The sequence below is a fragment of the Cotesia typhae genome, unplaced genomic scaffold (assembly GCF_013202065.1).
Source record: "Cotesia typhae breed Kobodo isofemale line unplaced genomic scaffold, CoteBio_Ctyphae scaffold_91, whole genome shotgun sequence".
In the NCBI taxonomy this organism is placed as follows: domain Eukaryota; kingdom Metazoa; phylum Arthropoda; class Insecta; order Hymenoptera; family Braconidae; genus Cotesia; species Cotesia typhae.
Window position 1 is genome coordinate 1,168,459 of NW_027423781.1, and position 25,164 is coordinate 1,193,622.

The 25,164-nt window shown below is 35.7% G+C and overlaps 1 protein-coding gene across 6 annotated transcripts in view; it reads right to left on the reverse strand.

Moving 5' to 3' along the window:
* Atg16 (Autophagy-related 16) overlaps positions 1-25,164 on the reverse strand; it is a 162,484-nt gene that overhangs the window by 42,270 nt on the left and 95,050 nt on the right. For all 6 annotated transcript variants that reach the window (XR_012480917.1, XM_074258400.1, XM_074258399.1 and 3 more), the window contains one exon: positions 1,564-1,684. Coding sequence is in view for 5 of the 6 variants with exons in the window: in XM_074258400.1 (XP_074114501.1) it covers positions 1,564-1,684 (121 nt within the window). In the remaining variant the exon portion in view is untranslated. The remainder of the gene's footprint in view (positions 1-1,563; positions 1,685-25,164) is intronic.

The window sequence follows — 25,164 nt, forward strand, 5'->3', positions numbered from 1 at the left end:
CTTGGGCTCTTCTTGAGGATCCGTTGGTCTTTGCTCAGTTCTGTTGTCCAAGAGAAAATCGATACCTCGAGGGTGGCGGGAGACAGCGAAAGCAGTACTGCTGTTCATATTGAGATTAAGCCACGAATAGACTCAAAGTTGGTTGGTTGGTTGGATAAATGGCCGATAAACTATCGCGATAACTCACCCTTACTTCTACTTGGATTCTGGTTCTTTGTTCCGAGTTTGTTTTTTCGGGGTAATTGTAAAATATATTCGCAAAGTGCTTTTTGACATTCGCTTAGCCGTTTGCCAGCGGGCTCCCGAGAGGTTCCAATAAAAATTTAGCTGTCGATTGTATATCGTGACGTGGATGTTTGTTAGGGCGATGACGATAGGAATGCTGATGCTGGGGACTGGAAACTGGGTTGGGGAGGTCACTGGCTATCGGATCGGCATGCACGGGGAACGAGAACGGCGATGGAATGGATCCGGCTAATGGACGCATGTAGATGTGTGTATGTGTCAATGTTCTTGTCGATGCAATTAACCTATCGCCAGGAGGCTGACACAAAGAGAAGGCGAAAGCTACTGTAAGAGCAAACCCCCATGCTGACAAGACAAATAGGCTACGGCGTTGTCAGCTTTTAAATCGATACGATTTATAGATCGATTTTTGAGCTCGCTAATTTTGCGGTTGCGAGAGGGTTATTTTAAAAATTCAAAATTTATAAAAAAATAATGAACTTATCTATTCTCTTGCCTTAAAAACTTTCCATTTACCAAAAAACAACTAAATTGGTATATCATGATTATTAAAAAAAAAAAAATAAATAAAAGTATTAGCCAGTGTTCTTTGTCTTTACGATGAAAACATAAACCGGGGGATGAATAGGAATAGAATGAAGGAGCCTGAAAGTCTGGTAAAGTCGTTATCACATGCATTATCAACATCCAGACTTTTCACTTAAGGATCATGGTGGCGATAGTTTATAGACCGTTATAGAGTCCGGAGGTTGTATGGTTGTATGGGTGCTGGTGTACTAGTATACATATGAATGACTATGCAAATACTTAGTAGGTTGTTTTATTATCATAAAACCGTCCAGTGTCTAGCGTTGTGTAATATAGTGTAGAGAGTAAGTGCGTTTAATAAAATTCACCGACTAATAGAGGTAATAGAAAAGGTGATTACCACGGCGCCGTAATATTTAGTAATATACCCTGTACCCTATACCTATAACGAGTGAGTTTGGATTTACGAGACGACTCGAGATATATCGACGGTCATTCATAATAAGAAATACCCCGACGGGTTTTTCATTCCACCTTCGCACCGACTTTCTAAAGACCTTTGATAGTAATAACAGAATTACCATTTTATTGTTTATGATATGAATTATATAACATTATGCGTTATACATAATGCGTTTCATAATATCCTCTATAAATTATCACTTTACTTTTTTATTCATCTCGCTTTGCAAGACCATAAATTTAAGTTCGTTGGCTCCGAGCTAAGTTAATCTATTCCAGGAAATGGGTCACTCATTTTTACAAACAATTATTATCAATAATACTTACAAGCACGGCTTCGGAGGTCCCAAATTTTGAGGGTACGATCGTGGCTCCCAGTGACCACTTTGGAAGGCTCTCCTAGAAATTTAGCTGCCAGGACTTTAGCGCAATGCCCTGTCAAGGTGTGCTGGAACCGAAATCAATACAGAATTTTATTTTACAAGCTCGTTAAAGTCAGCTAGGTGATGATAAAAATGATAATAGTAATAACTGAAATAATAACTCGGGATCTGAAGTAAAACTCTTAGAAAACTCTGGTCTCTTTTTGGTCCGCGAGGACTCGTTAGTGTTGAAGTGAAATAATGGCTATGTGAGAAGCATAAAAACTGCATTGCGCAACTCTGTAAATTGTAATTGACTACGTCAAGTAGCAGAGAGCCCACGGAAAGTTTTATGAGCTCATTGAACTTATTCCGGGCGGTACAACTCTTGACGTGCTCTACTCTCAACTCCTGTTTCTGCTCATTCCAGCTTCTGGCCTTTTCCAGCTAATATGGACGGAAAAATTAAATTCCCATGGATAAAATTAACACAAAACCTGGTAAATTATCCAACAGGTTGTCGATTGCTAAATTGTTACCAAACCTATTTTTTTTTTTTTTTTTTTTAGAAGAAGAAAAGGGAATTTTCGGATGATCAGGGTTGATGCGGAGCAGGATGAAGATCTTTGGGATTGGTATGATGCCTGGTGGGTAACTTTTCGCCACGATTCGTTAGCTTGGAAAAAGTTTGGACTTGAGCAGAGCCCTCTCCACTTTTACTGGGCACTGACAAACGGAGTTGGTGCTCGGCTCGGGTGGGTCTGGCTCAACACTCTGGCAACCGAGTCTATAGACTATAGTCGGGATGCAGTTAAAAGTTTTATCTCCCATCCAAGCTTGTCTCACTGGTTCGCCGACGTGTACAAAATAACTAATGAAAAATCGCCGCAGGTCGGTATCGTGGCTTGCATCACCTTTTCTAATTCCTCCATCTCCACTTCTGGTTCTCTAGTTTGGTTTTATATATATATATATATATATATATATATATATATATATATATATATATATATATATATATATAGATATATAGTCTACCAACTACAACAACAACAACTTCTACTAGTGATACTACGACTACTGCTCATGCTAACTGATGATGCCCACCACCAGTGGCTACCTTTACACCCATTTATCATCCCGACAAGAGGCTATACACCGAGATTATATTCGTTTTAATGTTCCTCACTACAATACAATAACGAGCTTTAATTAACGTCACGGCTTTCTAACTCTATCAGGGGGAAAATTACACTCTCCAATGTTACCAATGATTGTAGGAAAAAATTTAAGACTACTTTTTTTTTTTAATTTTTTTTAGGCCCCATGTTAAAGTGGATGCTACCACGGATTTCCGATTAAATTTAAAAATTTTTTATCTCAATCACCGGAATAAACTGAGACAAGCAACAGATAGTACAAGATGGCGTGTTGCCAATACCATATCGCTGATCCATCTAGTTTCTTTTTTTTTTTTTTTTTTTTTTTTTTTTCATAAAATAATAAATAAATAAAATTTTACTTTATTAAATAACGAATTCTGTTAAATTGCTCTGTACTTTCTTAACTATTAACGTTTTTGAAGATATAAACTCATTCTGATGTTATACTCATCAAGAGCTTTCATTTGAGTACCCACTTGCATTTTTGATATATTTTTCATCTATACATATATGTAATATATATAAATATATCATATATATAAAAAATCGATGTGGGTACTCAAATGAAAGGTCTCGATGAGTGTAATGTCATGGTGAGCTTATAACAATAATAATAATAGTAATATTTGTAAGTGTTAGGTGACAATAACTGATAAATGATCTATTTGCATTATTTATTAGAACAAACTACAAGCGAAAGGTAAAAGCATAGTAACGTTAACTTGTATTAAGCAGATTGGCCATATGGTTCGGCGTCTGGTGTCTGGTCCATATGCATCACTAAGATGCTCTCTGGATGATGAGGTAGTGTCTCGGTCTCGGTCTTGGTTTAGTACTTGGGTGTGAAATAAAACTACGAGGGGTAGAAACAGCCGTTGTGGGTGTAGAGTGTCGGTAGTCCGGGGGAAGAAGCTTCCAGCATTCAGGAAAGCGGAATCGAGGGGTTTAGCAAAAGTTTCCAGCCATTAATTTTCATTAGAACGTTTTTCAAAAGAAGAAACACTCTTCCGTGCTTTACCTAACATCCGTAACTACTCTGAGGTCGGGGGTTTTATTTTATTTAAAATTTTTTTACCCTTTTTACGGCTACATTTTTTCAGTTCGAGGCGAAATCAAGTACGCTAGTTCCCTTACCGCTTGGCTAAAGAGATTGGATTCTACCCTTTCTCTCTCCACGGACATCTTGTAAATCCTAGTCATTTTTTAATTAGTGTAAATATTTTTCATAGAGAGTTAAATTTTTATTTTATTCTATTTTTTAAAGGGCTTATATTAATTGCAAGATTACTTGACTGAAAAAAATAATGTTTACTTTGAAGAATATCAAAGATGCAATATAAATCTACTGAAGCTCTAATTATTTATAAAATTAATCGATAATTTATTTATTAAAACCCTCCTTGGTATAATATTCTAGCCAATAAAATTTATAAATATAGATGAAAAATTATGGAATAACCCCATCCGCGAGTCGAGAATAAATCTATCGAGAACACCACGGAAATATATATAAAAAAAAAATTAATAATCTTGGATATTAATTTAATATACAGCAGGGTGCGTATTACACAGATGTTGTAATCGTAAATAATAACCATTAGCGCCATCAACCAGATCGTTTGTTAATCCGGAAGGTATTAGCTTTATAAATAAAGATTAACTGTGTAATCAATATATGATTATTAAATATATATATCCCATTCTCATTAAACATTTTATTCTCTGAGGTTATTAATAGTAAGATAAATCATTGTGGGTTTACGGTGGTCTATATAAACAAAATAAATATTGTGACAATCTTTAAATAATAACACTGTCTTAATTAACTTATTATATTTTTGTTATTTCATTCACACAATGTGATTAATCTGTATCAACACAATAGGCAATTGGATTTAATAACAATAGTATAGACGTCTATTCTCTTCAATCTTTCGCTTTCATTTCGTCACGGATCGCTTCCCCTCTGAAATTTACCCACATAGGTATTATAAAATAATTTTTTAAAAAATAATTATTTTTTTCTCAAACGAAAAATTTATAAAAAAAAATTTGGTCTTGTAAAAAAAAGAACTTGATTAAATTTCATAAAATTGATTTATTAATTATTAACAACAGTGTCATCTTGTTCTTTCCGTGTACTACTAAATATTTATTTGGTGAAAATAGGCTTTAATAGGCTTTAATAAATGATTTAGTAACTATTACTAAATCTTATTAAATAGAACTAAATCCTATAAATATATTAATATGAATGGATCTGGATTACAATGTAGCCCCGTAAGACAACGAGGTGTCCAAGGTCAGAGTCCTCTTTGGAGTGTAAAAACATGAGTGTAGATTCTATTCGCTGTGTGAAGACGTTCGCGACATTCCTCGCGTTATTCCACACACTCTATATACTTCGAGCTAGAGCAAGAGCAAGGAAAGGAGCAAAGAACTCGTATCCCCGTGCTCTTGTATATCCCGCGCACTTCCGACAGCTGTCGTCCCGTTAGGCCGCGCGTGATAAGCAAATTTCTCTCCCGTTGAGAGCCAAGATATTCGAGTATTGCCTCGGGTCTTATTTTCTATTTCAATGCCGCCACCTTTACCTTTGCCAACTCGACAACATATACTTACACACACACATATGCTTACTGTGATATTCTTACCAAGTTAAACTCCAACTCTGACACTCTAATAACTAAATAAATATATTATTTATATTTCCCGGCTATTTATCTTTTTAAAGTAAAAATAATACTCCACAATATTAACGACCCGGCTTATCGGGAAATATATTTTACTATCATTCATACCTGTCTCTTGACACTCAATTAATTATCCGAAGAATTTTTTAATGGTTAATTGATGGATTCACCGATAAATCCAATGAATCTAATCAAAGTTTTTTTTTTGTTTTGGGTAGATTTCACCGAAATCTATATATTGCATTGGCCCTTATGTTTTTTTTTATTTAAAATTATTTTTAAGTATTGATTACAAAATTAATAGTATAAATGAAAATTACTCGCGATCCATCAACTTTAGATAAATTTTCAAAGAGATCCAAGTTGTAGATAATTAAATTTCCTCTCTAATGACCTCTTTGATAGCTCTATTATCCTCAATTATCATTGAATTATCTCTAATTAAAAACATACCTAATTTAGAGGGAAAAATTGTTTATTTTTTAATAAATAATAATAATAACAATAGGTGTGATGATAATTATTTATTAAAATTAATGAGGCGAGTTAAAATTTTGAGAAACGAGAGCTTTGAGGTTTTGAGACGAAAAAAAAAAGTGAATAAATAATTCGAGTGTGTAATCGGGAGATAATGAGACATGCTCAGCTCGGAGCGGATCTTGCACACGTAACATGGCTCTCTGAAAAACCCGAGACCCGAGAATAAGTGTTGGGCTCTACTTGTGCTTGTACTTGTGGTCGTGCTCTCGAGTCGTCTCCTGCCCTTCCACCGGGACTTACAATACCTGGAGATACCGAAGGAGGTGGAGGTGCCTCTCGTTGCAGGTACCAGTACCAATACAGAGTTTACAGAGTGTACAGAGAATAGAGAGAAATAGAAGGGAGGAAGAAGCAGTTGTGCCAGCCGACTAGTTACACGTATGAAATAATCTATTATCTCCCAGCGAGGGGAAGGGAAAGGGGAAGCTATCTGGTGCGGGCATTCAATCGCCAAGGCCGCGGAAGCGCGAGAGAAAAGTCCCACCGCGGTCAATGCTCTTGAGCTTCTGAAAAATGCGTGAGCTAGAACAATCTTGCCGAACTTAAATTGTATCAGGAAGTAAATATCTAAATTTTAAATCAAATATCTAGTCCCTGTACTTCTTTCTCGAAGATCTGAACTTAAGTGGAAAGCAAAAGCCTCTCAGGCTGCTCGAGCAAGTCCCGAGTCTACAAACTTCCCTCTCTACATGCTTACATTTCTGCAAAGTCTTCGCAGAATAGGAAAGTTAGTAGTTGTAGAAAGAGAATCAGTCCTTTCTCCTAGATTTACTCTCTTCTGTTCACGCTTTCTTTGCATATAGTTCTATTTAATAAGATTTAGTAATAGTTACTTGATGATTTAGTAACAAACCTTTAATTACAAAATATTTAATAATATTTAACAAATTATTACTACACAATAAATGGTAAATTTACACATAATAGTGTTAAATATTTAACACAAAATTTTTTAATTTAAAGGGTAAAAAATATTTTTTTCTCCCAAATAAATGACTAAAAATTTTTTTACTAAATCCATCTCTCAGTGTACGGGTCTACATTGTACTCCAGGTCCATCCACATTAATACAACGACAATCGAAACTAAAATCACCAAAAATCCATTTCAAAAGGTCTCAGGCAAGACAAAAAAAAAAGGTTTTAAAAAGTGCGCCTTTAAACACAACGTCGTTGCAAATGAATTTGCCATTCTTGTTGTTCAACGTCCCCTCGGGCAATCACGTCATTGCAAAGTACTCTCAGCAACACTACACAAGATACTTAGATACATATATAACTGAAGAGTCTTCAGTTGGATGTTGGATGGTGGAAATCCTGAGCTCTTACCTTCGAATCCGACCTTGAAGCCGGCGACAACCTGCCAGAGACTCAGAGACTCTTTTACTCTCGGCTCTATTCAGTTTTTAATTTACTCTGTTATTTTAATAAATAGTCCAGTAATTATTTAGCAGTTTAACGTTAAATTAAAACTTGCTACGTGCTGGTGAAGACGCCGACAATATGGCGGTCGATAATTAATCCCGGGAAATTTAAATTTAATACTCGATCTACATTTGAATTCAAAAGCGAAAATAACTTTTATCCATGCAGAGAATATATTTATTCAGGATTTGAAGCTCCCAGCTCGAGCGTAAGAGCACGCACTGGTTATTTCTTTGTTTAGAGTCTGTTATTACTATTTTATAGCGACAACTGTTTGCCTTGCTAAGTTATTAAGTATATACGGTTGGTATTGCGATCTCGAGAATGCTTTGAATAAACTATTTATTTTATTTTCTTATTAGTTTGTTTTGGATTACACTGCACTTACAGGTCACTTGATAATAAACTATTCACTTTAATAATAATAAACTTTTTTATTTTAACAGTTACGAAAATCAGAAAATTTTAGCTAAGAAATTTTATTTTAAATTAAGAATTTTATCTTGGCTTATTAAATATAAACAAATCCTTCTGTCAGTGTGTTAAAAATTTTTTGTTTGATTACTGATCAGATTAGCTTAATATCTAAAAAGTTAGAAATATTTAAATTCCATTGAACTGAGGTACAATTGAAGAAGAAAAGAATTTTTCCATGGACGAAAAAAGAACTAGAATCAATAGCCTACAATTGATAGGTTAAAGAATACATAATAGTAAAATTATCATAAAAACTAAAAAGTCCTCCCACGTAAATACTTAAAAAGCAGATTACGACACAGGTTATTCATCAAGTAGGGTACAACTATAAGCGGGAGTAGGAGGAGCACACAGTTTATCAGCCCCGGTAGTCCCTGGTAGTCATCACATATTCATTTAGACATCTTGCGGAAAATTTGACATTCATAGCAAGACACAGTGTGTCTCTTCAGTACAGGATGCATCATCTGAACCGAAAAATAACATTTTCCACCTCTGGGTCTGTTCTCCCCGGCAGCAAGATGCGAGACGTATTGTCATTACTCTGATATGACTTTCCCGTCCCCACGAAATCACACATGTATTCAATGCGGTCTATTCACACCTGACACTTGTATTCCCATCTTCACACTTCCACATTCTCACACTCTTACCGTCCCGCATTAATACATCAGACTCCAACACTCTCGACACAACACTGTGTTACAACATGAATAATCTTTCGAGGCTTTAAGTGTCCGTAACAAGATTACCTTGAAGTGAATTAATTAACTCCAGCAAACATTCTGTTCGGATTTTTAAAATAAAATTTTCCAGGCTTTGTACAGTCACGCAATACAATATAAATCTTGTTCGCATTTATTGAGCCGGATGCGAGCCTCACATTCAATTCCCATTTAACATTATAAAATATTCTACTCTCGATAGCGCTAGTTTTGATAATAAAAATTACACACTACCAAGTTTACTGTCTAAATTGCTATCCGGTTGTATCTTTACCCATTAAAACCTACTAAAATAACATCTTACAGTCCTTAATTTCGACAATTAATAAGATTCTCTTCATGTAATATTAATAAATCCACCTGGAAGATGAAAAAATAGATAACACAAGACCGGAATATTAAATCGTTGATAATTACAAAGTTGTATTTATTTATTCTGATGACTTGTGGAATAACTATTTCGCTAATTGTAATTCAAACAAACTTTTATTAGAATTTCCGTTGTTTCAGTTGTTGTTGTTGGTTGCTGTTGTTGTTGGTTTGTACGCCCGTAGTTGGTCATGTTACAGCGGTGGTGGTTATAGGGATGAGAATGAGGATGAGAATGAGAACAGGAGAATAGCGTTATTAAGAGCTCCGTCAAGAAATTTGCAATTAAACCGCGAGCTAACAATTGTTTAATATTTTATAAACTTTTGTTTGTCAAAAGGCTGAATCTAGATTTCAGATTCTCGGAAATTTGTTTATTCAACGCGGCAGAAGGTAATTAAAATTTATCTTGCCACCGCTATCTCCATATTTCCATACCTTCCGGTCTAAATTTGACTTTTCGGGCACCAAAGTTATTAGTTTACTCATAACTTTATTTTTTTTACACTCCTGAATGCACTGCAAAACTTTTTACTTCAAATTCTGTTAGAGATCTTGTTTATTTAAAATTGTTTATTAATTAAATAATAAATAAAAGATCAGAAAAATGAATTCTTAATACCCGAGTCTCAATATCGAAATTACCTTCTAAAATATCCCGTATTTTACTGAGCATTAATAAACATCGGAGTAATAGCCTACTAAATTTACAACTTCGGAGTGAATGAATTTGTAATTTATCGATACTTTCTCCTCCGAGGTTCGGAACCGCGTGCGATGTCTCAGGAAACCAATGGCCCGAAAGCAGTGTATGCGAAACGTAAGCTCTTAAAAGCGGGCTCTTCTCACTTTGCATCAAAAAACTTCTGAAGATCATATATATCGACGACAAATTATTAAAAAGTTAAAAAAAAAAAAAAAAAAAAAAAAAGAACCGATATAATATTTACAAAATAAATCCTAAAATCTGTTTTTATTTAAATATTTTGCACTCGATTGAGTCTCACTCTTGCGATAAATCACAATTGAGCTTGTTGGTGGGCAAAAAAAGGTAGAATGATGATGAAGGATTTTGCTTGGAACATAAGGGAGATAAAATATATTAAGTACGGTATGAGTTATATTATAATTTAATATTTAATATTTAATATCGATAGCCGGGAGACGTGTGGGTGATGATCTGTAACAGCTGAGAGCTTCAAGAGCTCAAGCAAGAAGATATCTTTTCCCCCAGGGAATGCTTTGTTAATACGCACAGGAAGCACGCTGCTGAGGAGAGGAATTGATTCGTCATTATTGCTCACTCATCTATTACTCGGCTAAAACGTGATCATAATAATCAGAGACATTGGATCCATCACTTTTGTCGATAAAGGCCTTTTTTAAGGTTATCAACTCCGTGGCTAATATACGAGACGATAATTTTCGCAGCGCCGCTGGGAATTGCCTTTTTTAGTTGATAATATTGGTGCTATTGATGCTTAAATAAATTATTACAATAAAATTAAGAGATGGAAAGATTAGCTTGATTCAAGAGAAAAAAATTTTTTAATAATAAATTTTTAAGTCAAGAAAACAAATTTTTGACGGTTATTGAAACAAAATTTCAAAGATTTGAATTAAAAAAAAAAAAAAAAAAAAAAAAAAAAACTCTTGTCCTGTGATAGCCAAGACCCGGAAGGGAAATCAACAGGCGAAAAAAGTGAAGTTGATAAAAAAAATGCAGTCTCGGATTACGGCGTCCGCGAAATAAAACTATGAAAGGTGTTTGAAACCCGGGAATATGTCCAGCTAGCAAGCTGATGCCGGACAACATGATAAATCGATTCTATTGAAGCCTGATGCAGGAAGAGAATAAGAATGTACTGGTACTCAAAGATTATCCGCGAGATTCCTTTCACGCGCCTTATGTCGGCGCAACTATCACCAGAAGCTGAAAAGACCTTGCCTCACCTCTGCCAAGCAGAAACTTGGTCTCAGTCTCAGGTTAGGTTAAAAAAACACACCACGGATTATTGCAAGAGTTCATTATCCATCCCCAGGACTGGAATCTGGAATCTGGTAGCCACTTCCTCGCTTCCTTGCCGGTTGTTACGTAAATCCGAATCTCAATTCAAATGCAAGCTATTCATGTTAAGTGTAATCCGTAATAAATGTACTCGCTGGTTAAAACCAACCAGTATCCACTCGCTTCCGGTTTTTAGAGAGAGAGAGAGAGAGAGAGAGAGTATTGACTTGAAGTGAATCGGCAGAATCCGAAAAATGTTGAAGGTATTGATGATCGAGGTTTGTTTATTTATTAAAACCGATTTGTTCTGACAAGGAACTAAGATCCTTGGCCTTTGGCTTTTGTCTGGCCTTTAGCTTTGCAAGTACCGTACTGCAGACAGATAATAATAAAGCAGAGCCACTAAATTCGTCATTAACCCAAATATTACGTAAGAGCGAATTTTAATTAGGCAACGGTAAAACCTACGGATTGTTAAAAGATGTAAATGGTGAAATAAAAACAGCTAATAGCTGGTTCTTTGTCATGAACAACAATGCTTTTGTTTTTACATTCGAAGCATCTCTGGACATCTCAATGACCTGGTCATTGCCCAGACCAATTCTCACTAGTGGTGAGTCTTCATTTTAGTTTCACCGAATAATTAAAAAAAAAAAAAAAAAAAAAAAAAAAAAAACAGAAAAAACAGAAAAAAACAATGATGAACATAATGATCTATGTAAAGACTGTGAATGTGTGATAGATACTCCCAATTATTAAACAAATTACGATAGAGTAGCTCAATTATCAAAGCTGGCTGTCCCGATGGATACGGAATGGGAGATCCCAATTTAGCATTGCACACTTGTGACTAAAAATTTGTCCTGATAAATAATTGGGATTTGTTTGATATCAGAGGAATAAAACAGCGGTAGTTCAGGATCGAGTGATCAAAATATAATGACCTGTACAATACCCGGTAAATAATAGCTCGCGTCAAACAGAAAACCCCAGCCAAACAGATCATGAGCAACCTGCCCGAAAGAGTAGTTTAATTTACAGCGTGCCCCCGGCGAATATGTTAATCCCTGGAAAATAACCAACGAATAACAACCTCCACGCTGATTGCGATCCGATAATAACATACAGACTCTTCTGTTACACATATAAATATCTGCCCACTCACCCATTTACCCTCATCCTCATCCTCATGCCCATCAGCATCACCATCAAAACTAATGTACTCTTCCACTGCTGATTAAATGATTCATTAAATACTCGAATAAACATTTGATCAGATAAATAAACCCACTTCAACAACTATTGTCAAAGTTTGTTCATCATTTTTTCAGCATCATCGCTAATTTGCACTTTCTTGTCCTCTTTTTCGGATTGTTCAACTGACTGTTAGCACCTGGGCACATCAAATATTGGCAATAACACCTTTAGATCTTCAAAAATTGGTTGTTAGTGAACCAAAATTGGAGGACTTTGATGGAAAATTAGCACCAAAAGCATGACTCGACTTGTAATGATCTATCGGCGGTTGGAAAGGGAGCAGTAATAAGTGAAGATAGTTGTAGCAGGGGCTTTGTTGAAAGGCGCCCCCGTAATCCAGTGGGTAGGATCGGCAATAATAATTCGTATGTGGTGGGTTCTCTCGGTGATGTTGAGAATTCCACCTGCCAGCAACCGGGTACTGGGTACTGGGTATTGCCCCCCACTGCACTAGCTCGTTCTGCAAGGAAAAGTGCCCGCGCGGGTTCCAGTTGAGCATTTCTGTGTTGGTTGTGGCCGTGAACGGGGCTCTCAAGTCCAAGGGCAATTGCTACGAATCAACACACACCAACAACACAACTTACAACTTACAACTTACAATTTACCACTCACTACTTACGACTTACATTGTTAAATCCAACAGTGAACGTTGATACGGTTCTAAGTGTTCTAAGCCCGATCGCGATTCCCCGGTCACGAGGATCCAGGTGGTTTACTCAGCCAAGGTACGTCTTATAATTAAACCCGTTATTTTAAATATTTAGAATTAGAAGATAGTGAGGTACTAAGGATTCCCTGTTAAATAAGATTCAAATCTCAGTACATCAAGTTTCATCCATATACCTTCTCTGTTTTGTTCTGTTGTTTCTGGGTTGTGTTCAAAACTTAATACCTTCCGCGATAAGCCGGTTTATTATAAACAGGGGATTCATTGAAGGGACTACCTCCTAACTCTTGACTCTGTTGGTAAGTAAAGTCAGTGGGTGGATGAGAGTGTGTGTTAATTCAACAAAGAGCAGCCAAGTTATTACACGGCATTGAAGGACTTAATCAGTTCTTGTAATTAATGTAATGAAAGAAAATAAAGGATGAAGGGGAGTAGTACTATTATAGCAAGATTATGGTGGCGAAGTGAGGGGAATATCAAGCCAGTTTCCTTTCGTATAACATTAAGGCTTAACTGTTAAGTTAACTTGGAAATAATTAGTCCGGATAATGGAGCTGGGGTCGTAGTCCTACTGCTTCTGCCTAACCAGGAAGCACAATGCCCGGCCAATAATGAGCAGTTATAATCTTATTGTATTCACGTCATATTGATTTCTATTTATATTTCTATCTTGGTACCTGCAACCCGGTAGCCACTTTCAAGTCATATAGATATATATCTATGAGAATTCTGTGATCGAGCAAAGTTTATTTAGTTTTTGGGCGTTAATTTAAGCCTCGTTATTCGCGCTAACTTTCTGGACCAAGTAGAAGCGGTTTCTTGGTTATCTGGGAACTTTCTATTCGAAGATAAGACGAGCCGGGCTGCTTTCATAAAGCCCAACTTTAATGAAAGAGGTTTTCACCAAATGCTGACTGCTGTAAGAATGAGCTAATTAAGCTTTGTTTGGCCTGGTGGTGATGATGCTGGTACTGGTTCTTTTAGTTACTGCTTCAGCCTGTACTCTCAGCTTCTTTAGATCCTTTTGGTTCCCGTTGGATCGTTCGTTTACTCATAACCCGTTTGATAATGAGAAATGGTGTCGGCTCGGGTATCAATGTGTCAATTAGCGGCTAAGACGATAAATATCTGTCAACTATCTAGGTAGTAAGTTATGTGTTGCTGATGAATTATCGCTAGGAATATCTGGCTAGAATGCACACGCTCAATATTTTTATCTATTCTTCCTCTTTATAGGTGACAATTATTTACTGCTTCTTTGAGGTCTAAATTTGAATTTACAGAGACGTTGCTTTTGTCAAAGAAAAATCTGGATAAGATTAAAAAATAGTATTACAAGAAAATATATACGATAATACTGTAATTCATATTTAATGTCACTATAGTACGGGTTGAATAAAAATAAAGTGCAAAGTGAAAAACAGCCAGCTCGGTGGATGGAGATGGAAGTAGCTTATTTGATAACGCCTCGCGTCCTCGGGTTTAGAGCTCTTGAAATCGATTTATTCAAGATGTTAAATAATGAGAAGTTGTGAGTAGTGGATCTGTCGCCTTTTTCTCCATCAGGTTACCTCAATTTCACCTTGTGGTTGTAGTTTTCACTTTACTCGTGAAAATAATGTCTAATCTAATCCGTAATGTCTGGCTCTTGAGATATATTGAACGTCATAAGTGTAAAACTCAGATTGCAGATCTTCTTGACAAGGGTAGGGCCTGATTGTGGTGGTGTAAGCGCATCTGCACTCACTGGAATTTGTAATATGTCGTATGTACACTGTACATCGCCTTCAGAGGTGTGTACATTCTGACGTATTTTCTGATGCTTCTGCTAAATAACTGTCAAGCATGAATATTCATATTTTCAATTCGAAACCTTCACCACGGGGAGGAGTCTCGAGTGTCGCGATCATGTCAACCAATATTTTTATAGACTTTATACAGAAATCATACGTTTTTTTTTTTTAATTTTTAATTAAATCTCAAGTAATTTAATTAATGGTTCTTTACCTCACGGGTTACGATTTGAAGGATCTTAAGTGATTATAGACATTTGGACTCACCCTTTTTGCCCAATACATCATTCCCGAGGTAATCTGCAAGGCTAGACGTGGTCATTACCCGGGTCGTCATTAACTGCGTGAGAAAGTAACATATTTGTGGGCATTAGAAGCCAGAAACCCCTCTTCAAGGGTATTCATCTCTGTCGAGTCGAATAGAACTGAGAAGAAAAGTATGGATTTTTTGCCGAGGCGATAACGCCGATAATTCCACTGCTGTCACCAAATTTCCCAGGGGTCTTACGGTATCGCTGATCATTGGATTCTTACCTCGGTAATTAGTTGCTCCATTTATTTTTTTTGGCAGTCTTCGCACGTTGATCGCCGAAGGAGAGATCGATTTATCAATTTTATAAGTTTAGGGTTTCGTTTTTTTGGAATCAAAATTCCGGGCTTAGTTTTAGAGATATGGAAAAATTAATGATGACCTTTTTTGTTGAGAATTTGATTCTCTACCAAAAAAGTCCTTATCAATTTTATCGTAGCTATGATCCTTGAGTGTAAAAAAGAATTTCAAGAGTGTAATCTAGATGAAATAAAATTCCCTATAAAAAAGGTTTTATTAGATTTTTTGGTATCTTGAAAAAATTTAATTTTTTACGTCTAATACATTAATCTGACGTTTTAAACGTTCAAAACGTCGAATTTACAGTTTGAACGTTCAATAAGTTGAATTTACGACTTAAATTTCGACTCGAGAAGTTAAAAAAAAATTTTAAATTATTATTGTTAAAGAAAAAAAGTAATAAAGAGTTTCCAAGAAAATGTTGAGAATAATTTCAATCAGCAGGATTTGCATGTAACCAAATTGGATGTACTTAAAATGATAACAATAATTAGGAGCGTATAATTTCGAAGAAGCACGTGGATTTAAAAGTTTAAATTACTCTCACCTCGAGTGTAAACTCACAGCTCGACATTGTATTTGGTACACACGCTCGTAAGTGGGAGCGATTGTGAAACGGATGTAAGCCAGGCATAATTTTACGCGGAAACCAACCGAAGAGTAAATGATTTTAAAAGTAACTCGTCTTGTGAGAAAGGATAAACCTTGCACTGAAAGAGAGAGCTCGAGCTGGACAAAAAACCCACGGATCTGGTGGGTAAGAGTGAGCAGTAAAGAACAGACAACCACCACCGGCACTGGAATAAGGACTTGCTCTTTCATTAGAGCTTCCTCAGCGTACTCCAGAGGGCTATTAACCGTTTGCAAACAATCGTCCACAAGCGGAAGTTACTTATGCTCTTATCACCATTCTTATCGAGGTTATATGAGAGCCCATTCAGCCCAGACTTTGCTCTGACGAGTTCATTAAGCTCCAGATATCACTCACTTTTATTTTCCTTGGTCATATTATTTATTGACCGACAAATGTCATACATTCATAAAACATAAAACTCCCTTTCAGTTAATTTATTTATTTTTAATTACAACACTTATCAGCAATCTGGCTTTTTACTAGCTACAATCATAAAAGAACAAGCTTTATCTAGTAAACGTATTTATGCATTTATCAAGTGGGTTTATATTGATCATGACTCGTTTGAAACTTAATTTATTGACGATCATTTTATTTTGACATTTATTGAACATTTTATTTATGGATTTATTTTATCAGAATTTAATTATTTAGTCAAGAATTAACAATTAACAATCCATCAGATAAAATTCCTTTTGTTAATTAGAGTTGAATATCACACCAAGGGCTCTTTTGAAAAATAATACAGTTAAAAAACACCGATCAGAATTAAAACGTGAATAATGTAAAATTAAAAGTAAACAATGAATAACGATTTATTGAAATAACTGATCAGATGACAGAGTCTCATTCCCTATTGGATTACCAAGAGTAACCCGTATAATCCGTGAATAGTAATCCAGATGATATCAATGATCACTGGGAATTATTAATTGTCCTTGCAGTGATTAATAAACACTAAAATTGTAACTGAAATTACGGATGAAAACATAAAGCTAACCGATAAAAAAGTAATTTAGCGATGCACCTGCATAAAACCGCGGCTTAACGAGCTTGTAATATTTACGTCATCCTCAGCTAAAGATACGCGTAAGGTTATTCACACCACACTTGTATATGTAATCGCAAGTGCCTGGATAAGTCCCGTACATCGTCCATCGTACAACGTACATCCTACATCGGACTTTCAATAAGCCTCAGGTAACCGGGGATTTTTTCTCCGCAGTTAAGTCTTCTTAATTTATTTTTTTTAGAGGATTTTACGCTTCGAACTTGCAAAAAATCCTCGACACTTTAGTTTTTTTATACAAGGGCTTAAGGTTTATGGGTTGATTTTGCGGAATGGCCAGCCAAGGACCAGCCAATTATTTTTTTAAAGTGATTAATTTTAATGGATATTGTTTTAAGATTTAGATCTGCGAAGACTGAAAACAAATTTAATAAATTTTCTTGAGTTTGTGACACAAAATTAGACGATAAAAAATTGAGGCTTGTTAATTTTATTTCTTTCAAAGAAATAATAATAATAATAATAATTTAAATAGAAAAAAAATAATTAATAATGGCTAGTCCATACTCGGGATAACAATTATTTTTTTCCAGTAAAACAGTTAAATTCCTGCGGTCCGTCACTTTATAACACAATCATGTGGTCATATCATTCTGAAGATAACTGTAAGCCTCTGGTTCTGGTTACTGAGAGCAAAAAATCCCACGCACGTCCAATTGCCCGTGTAATACCCACACATTTATTTTCTCTCGGTGGAAGATACTTAAAAAAGGTAATACATATCCATACGAGCTACATATCCAAATGATTTTAAGGTATTATTACTGAGAATAATTGCCGGTAGTGTAACTCGAGCCTGTCAAAACATTTCTTTATTTCTTTTTCATTACACGCGATCTCAATCTTATCTCCGTTCGGGTGGGTAATCACCTCTTAAATTTCCTCCTCCTTAATTGCACTTTTGAGATATTGCATCGAGACTGAGGTAGAGTAACAAGAATAAGAGGATTTATGCCCGAAAAAGTGTTAAAGTGTTGGAGGTGGAGATGATTCTCCAACGGCACCGTATGTTGGATTGTCTGCATGAGGCCAAACTGCTAACTAAATAAACGTCAGCTACGTGACGAGCAAGTACAAACTTACCTCGTATTATATTATTGGGCGAAGCCTCATACTCTCAAATTTAGTTTAATGGAAACGAAAAATTGATATTAGCAAAAAAAATCGAATTTTAACAACTTTTAAATCTATATTATTAAGAGAATAAGCAAAATTTTATTTATTTATTTAATTATTTAGTTCACAAGTCATGGTAGTCACATAGTGACTGCAAGGTTGCTAGTTAAATTTTAATAAAATAAATAATTTTATCATTGTAATAAAATGAGCTTAATATGTAATTAAAATCCCGATAATTAATAAATTAAATTTTAAATATCAATAAGCGGCAATTATCGGGCACGCGAATAAAAATTAATTACCCCGTGCCATCAACAATAGCAATTATAATAAATAGGTATATATATATATAGGGTATAATTAAGCTAATTACTGTACTAGGTATTAACAATATCAATTTAGTCCCCGATCGAATAATTTTGTTGAAGAATGTCTTGATCGTTTATTATTTCAAAAACACGTAGATGATCGGGCGGGCGGCCGAGCGTTAAATCGAATTTACGTGGACTGAAATAAAAAGTGAAAAAAATCAAATAAAACAACCATCCACAGATAAAATAGAAGAAGAAAGGAATAAATAAAGGGAACAAAAAGTATCGGGAGAATTGAGTGGCATCGAAATTGCAAACTCGCGTGTCCGTCTTGCAAAATGTGAAACTAACTAGGCCCACGAGGATCGGTCGCGGTCAATGATCATCCAGCGAATCGAAACGCCGAATTAAAACGTTACGGACCTATTCCCACGCATATCGTGATTTCGAGTTATCGCCAAACGTCCAGGGACACGCCCCACCCCCCTTCATCCCCTTTCCACCCTTCACAAGCTCTAGATTGTGTACGAGCTTTCATACTTTGTCCTCTGCTAACTCATATGATCATATGCTTATATTTTCTCTACCATTGTACTGTTATTATTACTCAAGTACACTCGTGTATTGATAATTTATATTATATTATTATTATTATTATTATTATTATTATTATTATTATTATTATTATTATTATTTTTATTACAGTATCTATATTCAATAATCTGACAGCAGACGTTTACTTAAAATATTTACACTGGTGATAATATTTAAATGTCAATTGACTTGACCGTTAGCATAATCTTTTTAAGGTGTTTACTTATTAACGTATTGGTCATGCGATGAAATCATCCATAACAATTTGCATTTTTATTTTTTATTTTTATAAAAAAATTAATCTTTTAATTTCTAGGTTAAATATAGAAAAATGAAAAAATTATAAAATACCTTTTTTGTAAAAAATTAAATTTTCCACAAAAAAGCTCTGTGAATTTTGACGTATCTTTCGTATTTTGACAACAATATTGGATCTAAGTAAAAATTTAAAAAAAATTTGCAAAATAGATTAAATAAAAAATGAAACTTATACTCTGCGTAACGAATAAAATAAAATAAAGTGTCTATAAAAATTGTGAAATATTTATTGAAATAATGGAGTAAAAAAGCTTGACGCTGTCGCGGAGAAAATAGTAAGTTTCAAGGAAATACAGTGACACGTTTCGTCTATTCGTAATTCTGTCCTCGAGTGTGAGTGGAGTAGAAGCTTTTGCGGTGGGACAGGGATGAAGAGGAGACAGGGGATGCTTGGGTGCATGGATGGAAAGGGTGACTTTAGTTGTGTCGGTTTGCGCTAGACAAGATGAATGCCCCTCTGCACACGCCCACAAACTGCGTGCTTCTGTACCACTTTGATAGTAGATTCTCCCTGACAGTAATAGAGGTTCTCCGAGTCTGTGTGTGCTGTGAGGTCTGAGGACTGAGGACTGAGGGCTGTGTGCTAGAGCGGAGATCCATTAGCGCACTCATTTGAATATTATTTGCAAACCGTGCAAGTGTAATAATAAAAATAGACGTTAATAAAAAATAGTTATATACTGACGTGTCACTTTCACTCTAGGCGACTCTAGTTTCACAGCCCTCTTCTCCTCTCTCTCTCTCTCTCCTTTAACGGCAAATGAGTCCAACGAACTTTTGAAAACGCAAACGTTTTTCTCTAATCTTGTTTACATCCTAACTGAAAAATCCATTTACCTCATTTGTTTTAATAAAAGTTATTTATTTTATTCCCAGAGGACAAAGTGCCTGGGGAATTTTCAGCTTAAAATAAAATTATATTTATTTTTCTCTGTTTTAATTTATAAGATACATTAGCGATAAAAACAAACGAAAAAATATAAAATAACTTCTGAGATAATAAATTTTGGGTTTAATATTAATAATTTTTTTAAAAATCAAAATTTCGAGTTAAATATTGAAGATACAAAAAAAAAAACACCTGTTTTTAAGGAAATTAAATTTTCTACAAAAAAAAATATCTATAAATTTTTCCATATCTAGCACCCCTGGTGATAAAAATGACAAGGAAATGTAAAAAATAAGACAAAATTAAAACGGGAAAATTGATAGGTATGATTTATGAAAATAATGGCTCGTAAATGTATCGAACGGTTCGATTCCCATAAATTAGTAGTTTTGGGGAAATGCTGGTGGCATCTAACTATCCATCCTCTCTTAGCAGAGCTAGATTCCATAATAACGTGTATCTGTGTATCTGTGTGTAGTTTATACTATTTGGCAAAACATGGGTACTCTGAAATCGACAGTTTGATTATATATACCGTGAGGATCAATATAAACTGGAATACTCGAGCACACATACTAGAATCTCAAATGTACGGACACATCAGAGAGGGTAATGCTCAGTAGGAGCGTAGAGTATTGCATCACTTGGTATTGCTATTGCTGGTTGCTGATTATCAGGTGGACCAGCTCCGCACGATTTAACGGGACAGTCAGTATGGGATTATAAACGCGTTGACAAGGTGACGGACAAGCCTGTCGTTTGCATCTGGTCAATACAATCTTGTTTCTACTCCCTCTCGCTATTATATACAGTGTGTACTGTTGGTAACAACCGGCCAACACATACTCACACTTATCTGGATTTTATCATTTTAGTTGCTAGTTTTCCTGGTTCATTTGTCAGGCTGCTCCCTTTTTCCACCCACAGATGGCAATTATTTACACTCGAACGTCCAAATAATTATCACTCGATAATGTACAAACATTGTTGCTAATTTCCCGCAATATATTATTGACAGTGACGCAGATGTCCAGGTATTGTACAAATTATTTAGGAATAATTAATCATCAAAAAGTTTCAGTATAAAAAATCGTAGAAGGATTTAGTTTTATTTGACTAAAACATGAAGAAGTAAAATGAAAGTTACTTTCGGAAGCAGAGGATTAGCCAGAGTGTCCTAGGGTTGGTGTCTTCCCACCACAATACGTCGGGAACTAAACATGGAGACAAAATAGACTGTTTGCTTCGACACATGGAGTTGCGGAGCATATATTGGTAGAGTACACAGGCCAGAGCACACATCACACAGAGAAAGTGAGGGAGAAATAAGGGAGAAACTGGGCCACAGCCAGGATGCTGGGCAATGCTGCTGGCGACACACTTGGCGGTTGGTTAAGCTCCCAGTCTCTGGAGGGTGCAAGCTGTGGAGCTAGCCCGGAATGACTCCGAATGCTGCGAGGGGGTTTCCTAACTAAAGTAACCACCAGAGAGTGCTGTGCTACACCGCGTAACTGCGTTCGGTAAACACACAACAGTAAGTTACTTTGTTTCTGGCAAACGACTTGTCGCAAACGAGCACTACCGTACGAGGAACCGCATACCCATGTTAAACTTTTATCTTCACCACCCCCGGCTCCTCGTTCCTTGCTTTGGACCTTGCTTCCCGCTCCTAGCCCCCATCCTGATCCTTATCCGCGAAAGCCTCTTCTGTTGTTTAAATTCTATCAATTATCTAATTCCCAGTTTCTGGAGCATGAAACTCTTGATTTTTTCATGTTTACAATAATAGGACTCTCCAGAACCACAGTGAGATCAATTTATCCAGCAGCGGAACACCAAACTGCAAATATTTGGATTCGGTGATTTTAACTTTTGATTGTTTTTTTACGCGTCCGTGAGATTGGAATTTGAATTAATATTCCAGGTTTTACAATTGTAAATACGAGATAGATTTAAATGCAGATAGATCTATAGCCAAAACGATGTGGATTTCGATGTAGAACTGGATAGAGATATTTTGAGGGATATCACAAACTTCCGGCCTACATCATGCAGAATATGACGTGTAAATATTGATTTTCATTTGGAAACTCGTCGAAACTTTACAACCAAGACTACTCTATGTCATTTTCGATTCCATTGTGTGAATCGATGCGTTTTCAGGTTTGGGAGGTGAAGGGCCGGGAGGCTAAAGGCTTGCCTCACGGTGAATGGATAATTTTCACAGGTTTCCCCAGTCCGTTTATTTGAACTAATAGATTTTAAATGGACGCGTTTGGGTTTCATGCATTTCCTGGGCTATTGAAATCCCCGAACTTCCTTTTTCACCTCTTTCAGAAATTAAATCGAAAGTTCGTTTCTAACTGATCCATCAAAGCTGAGGTTTGGACAATTGTAAATTGTATTGAAGGTGTCGTTTTTATTAGATGTTTATCAGCGAGTGATGATGATTAGCGTTGTCCTGGGACTGGTTCGAGTGATTTAATCCGGTTTGACCAGCCGTAAAAAAGTAAATACATTTAAAACTCGGACGTAAACGAGTTAAAGTGAGTTTAATAAATAACGAGGTGCGTGATGTGATGACGGCGACAGTTCATGAGCTAAAGGTGAAAGAGGACATTAAATTGTTGGTTGTTATCGCGGTTCTTCCTCCATTCACCCGCGGCTTAACTGACAAACTGAGCTCGGGGAAGCACATGTGTGTAACGAGTACATGCTCCCTGATAAGGAACAGCTTTCCATTAACATAATCATAATCATAATCATAATAATGAAAGAGATAAAATTAAAGCAAACGAGTATGCTCAAAGCCTTAAGACTTTATATTGCTGGTATATCTTTCAAGGCGTAACTTGAATTCTAATAGGCTTGGTTACATCTAAAGCCAGTTACGTTACAACCCCCCCCCCCCCAAGCATATCACCAACAAAATGCTAATCTTGTACAGCGTCTTCTTTATCAAAGGATCGCTGGGAAATTTTCTTGGATAACTGATCGATTATGAAATTATTGCAAGTTTTACTTTGAAGTTGGATTCTTCAGAGGAATTTGAATATTGAATTTTATTTAATTTCATAGAAAGGACGCGTGGGTTATTTAGGTATTGTTTGGCGGTGGTATGAAAGGAATAGAATAGAATAGAATAGAAGCCACATGGGAATGACCTACCGTCATATGACAGAATCGATTCATTATCCCGAGTACGGAGGTGTTGGTGTTTGCGCGGTTAAGGTGGTAGTAGTGCTGGTATTACGGTATGATTGATTGCACCGCGTGATCCACAGTGCCAGCGTATCCCATCTGTCACCAATAAATATCCAATTTCACGTTAGAATGATATATAAGATATTTCGCCAACCGTACTGCTACTGACGATACTTTTTTACTTATCACATATAATGAGATCATTTATTAACTAAATTGACCGTTACGGTCCTTTATTTTCTCTTCGGTAATAAATTTTTATTAAATTACTCCGAAATAATTTTCTTACAGCGATTTTTCTTTATCAATTATTTTAAAATAAATTTTAATCGGAATATAAATAGCCGGGTTGTTTTTTGTGTTTGTAGTTTAAGCGATAGAGAGCCAAGATGAATTCGAAATCCTCTTAGACTCTCTATATATGACCGGGACAATAAAAGAGAAGAGTTTTAGAGTTTTAGAGCTCTCTCTACTCTTTACTCGAGTTGAAATAACCGAAAAAAATTATCAACGGGTGACCTGGTTGCGAATACGAATATATATTTATTTTCTTGGACACCAGCGGACGCGGAAAGGTCTCCAAACACCGTAACAACACAATCTATCTCTTTTTGCCCACCCGGCTTCTTATTTCCGGTTTTAAAATAAAGTATTGAGATTTATGCCTTAGGACTCAGGTGATAAAGGGTTTAGAGTTTTAAATTTCGGGATTATTTTTTTTTATAGCTGTTCAGAAATTCAAGATTTTTTATCTTCAAACTTTTCCGTCAATAAGATTTAGTAATAGTTACGAATGATTTAGTAAAAAACTTTTAATTACCAAATATTTTGTAATAGTTACTAAATCATTTAGAATTTAATGGTAATTAAATTGTTATAAAAAAAAAATTTAATCAAAAAATTCCTCATATTGAATCGAATTTGTACAATTAATAACTCTTGACAAGATCAATTAATAGAGACAATTACCTTTAAAGATTTTTTTTAGAGATGGTAAATCCAAACAAGTGACTATAAATTTTGTTACTAGATCATTCTATCAGTGTGATTGTTGAGAAAGCTGGCTTGGTTTCCATAAAACGAGACTTCTGACCCTCAAAATAATAAAAAGTAACAAGTCGATCTAAATATGTAAATAGAGGTCACAAGAAAGTGCACCGAGTAATTGAATAACTTGAATGATACGTCTGACTCGTAATTCCCAGGATAACTGTTTCAATAGAACAGAACAAAATGAAACGAAATGAAATAAAAGACAAGTATAGAAAGGTTGACCGGGTCTTAGTCGAACTAGAAAACTATAAGCTAGTAGCTGGTTACCAGTAGTTGATACACGAGGCCGTGCCACTTTCAGGACTACTCAAGACTCGTATCAAGAAATTGAGAAGCTCTGCTGGTTCATCTCAATCTCAATCTTTCTCTTTCTCTTTCTCAAAGTGTTTCATGCACTCCAGCTCGTTATGTTACTAGCACAGACTTTTGATAGTGCTTCGAGTAGAGCCAGAGAAGAAAACCCACGCTTTATTTCTCACGGCGGGAAGCTAAGGAATCCCAGTCTGAAGATGTACGAGCGCCAGTTGCCAGTTGCTACAGGACACCATGACCAACGCCGTAATTAACGACTCTCCATTAACGTTCATAACATCCCAATGATATCCGTTATACACTTTCTACTCTTTACTCTGTATACTCTCTATAAGTG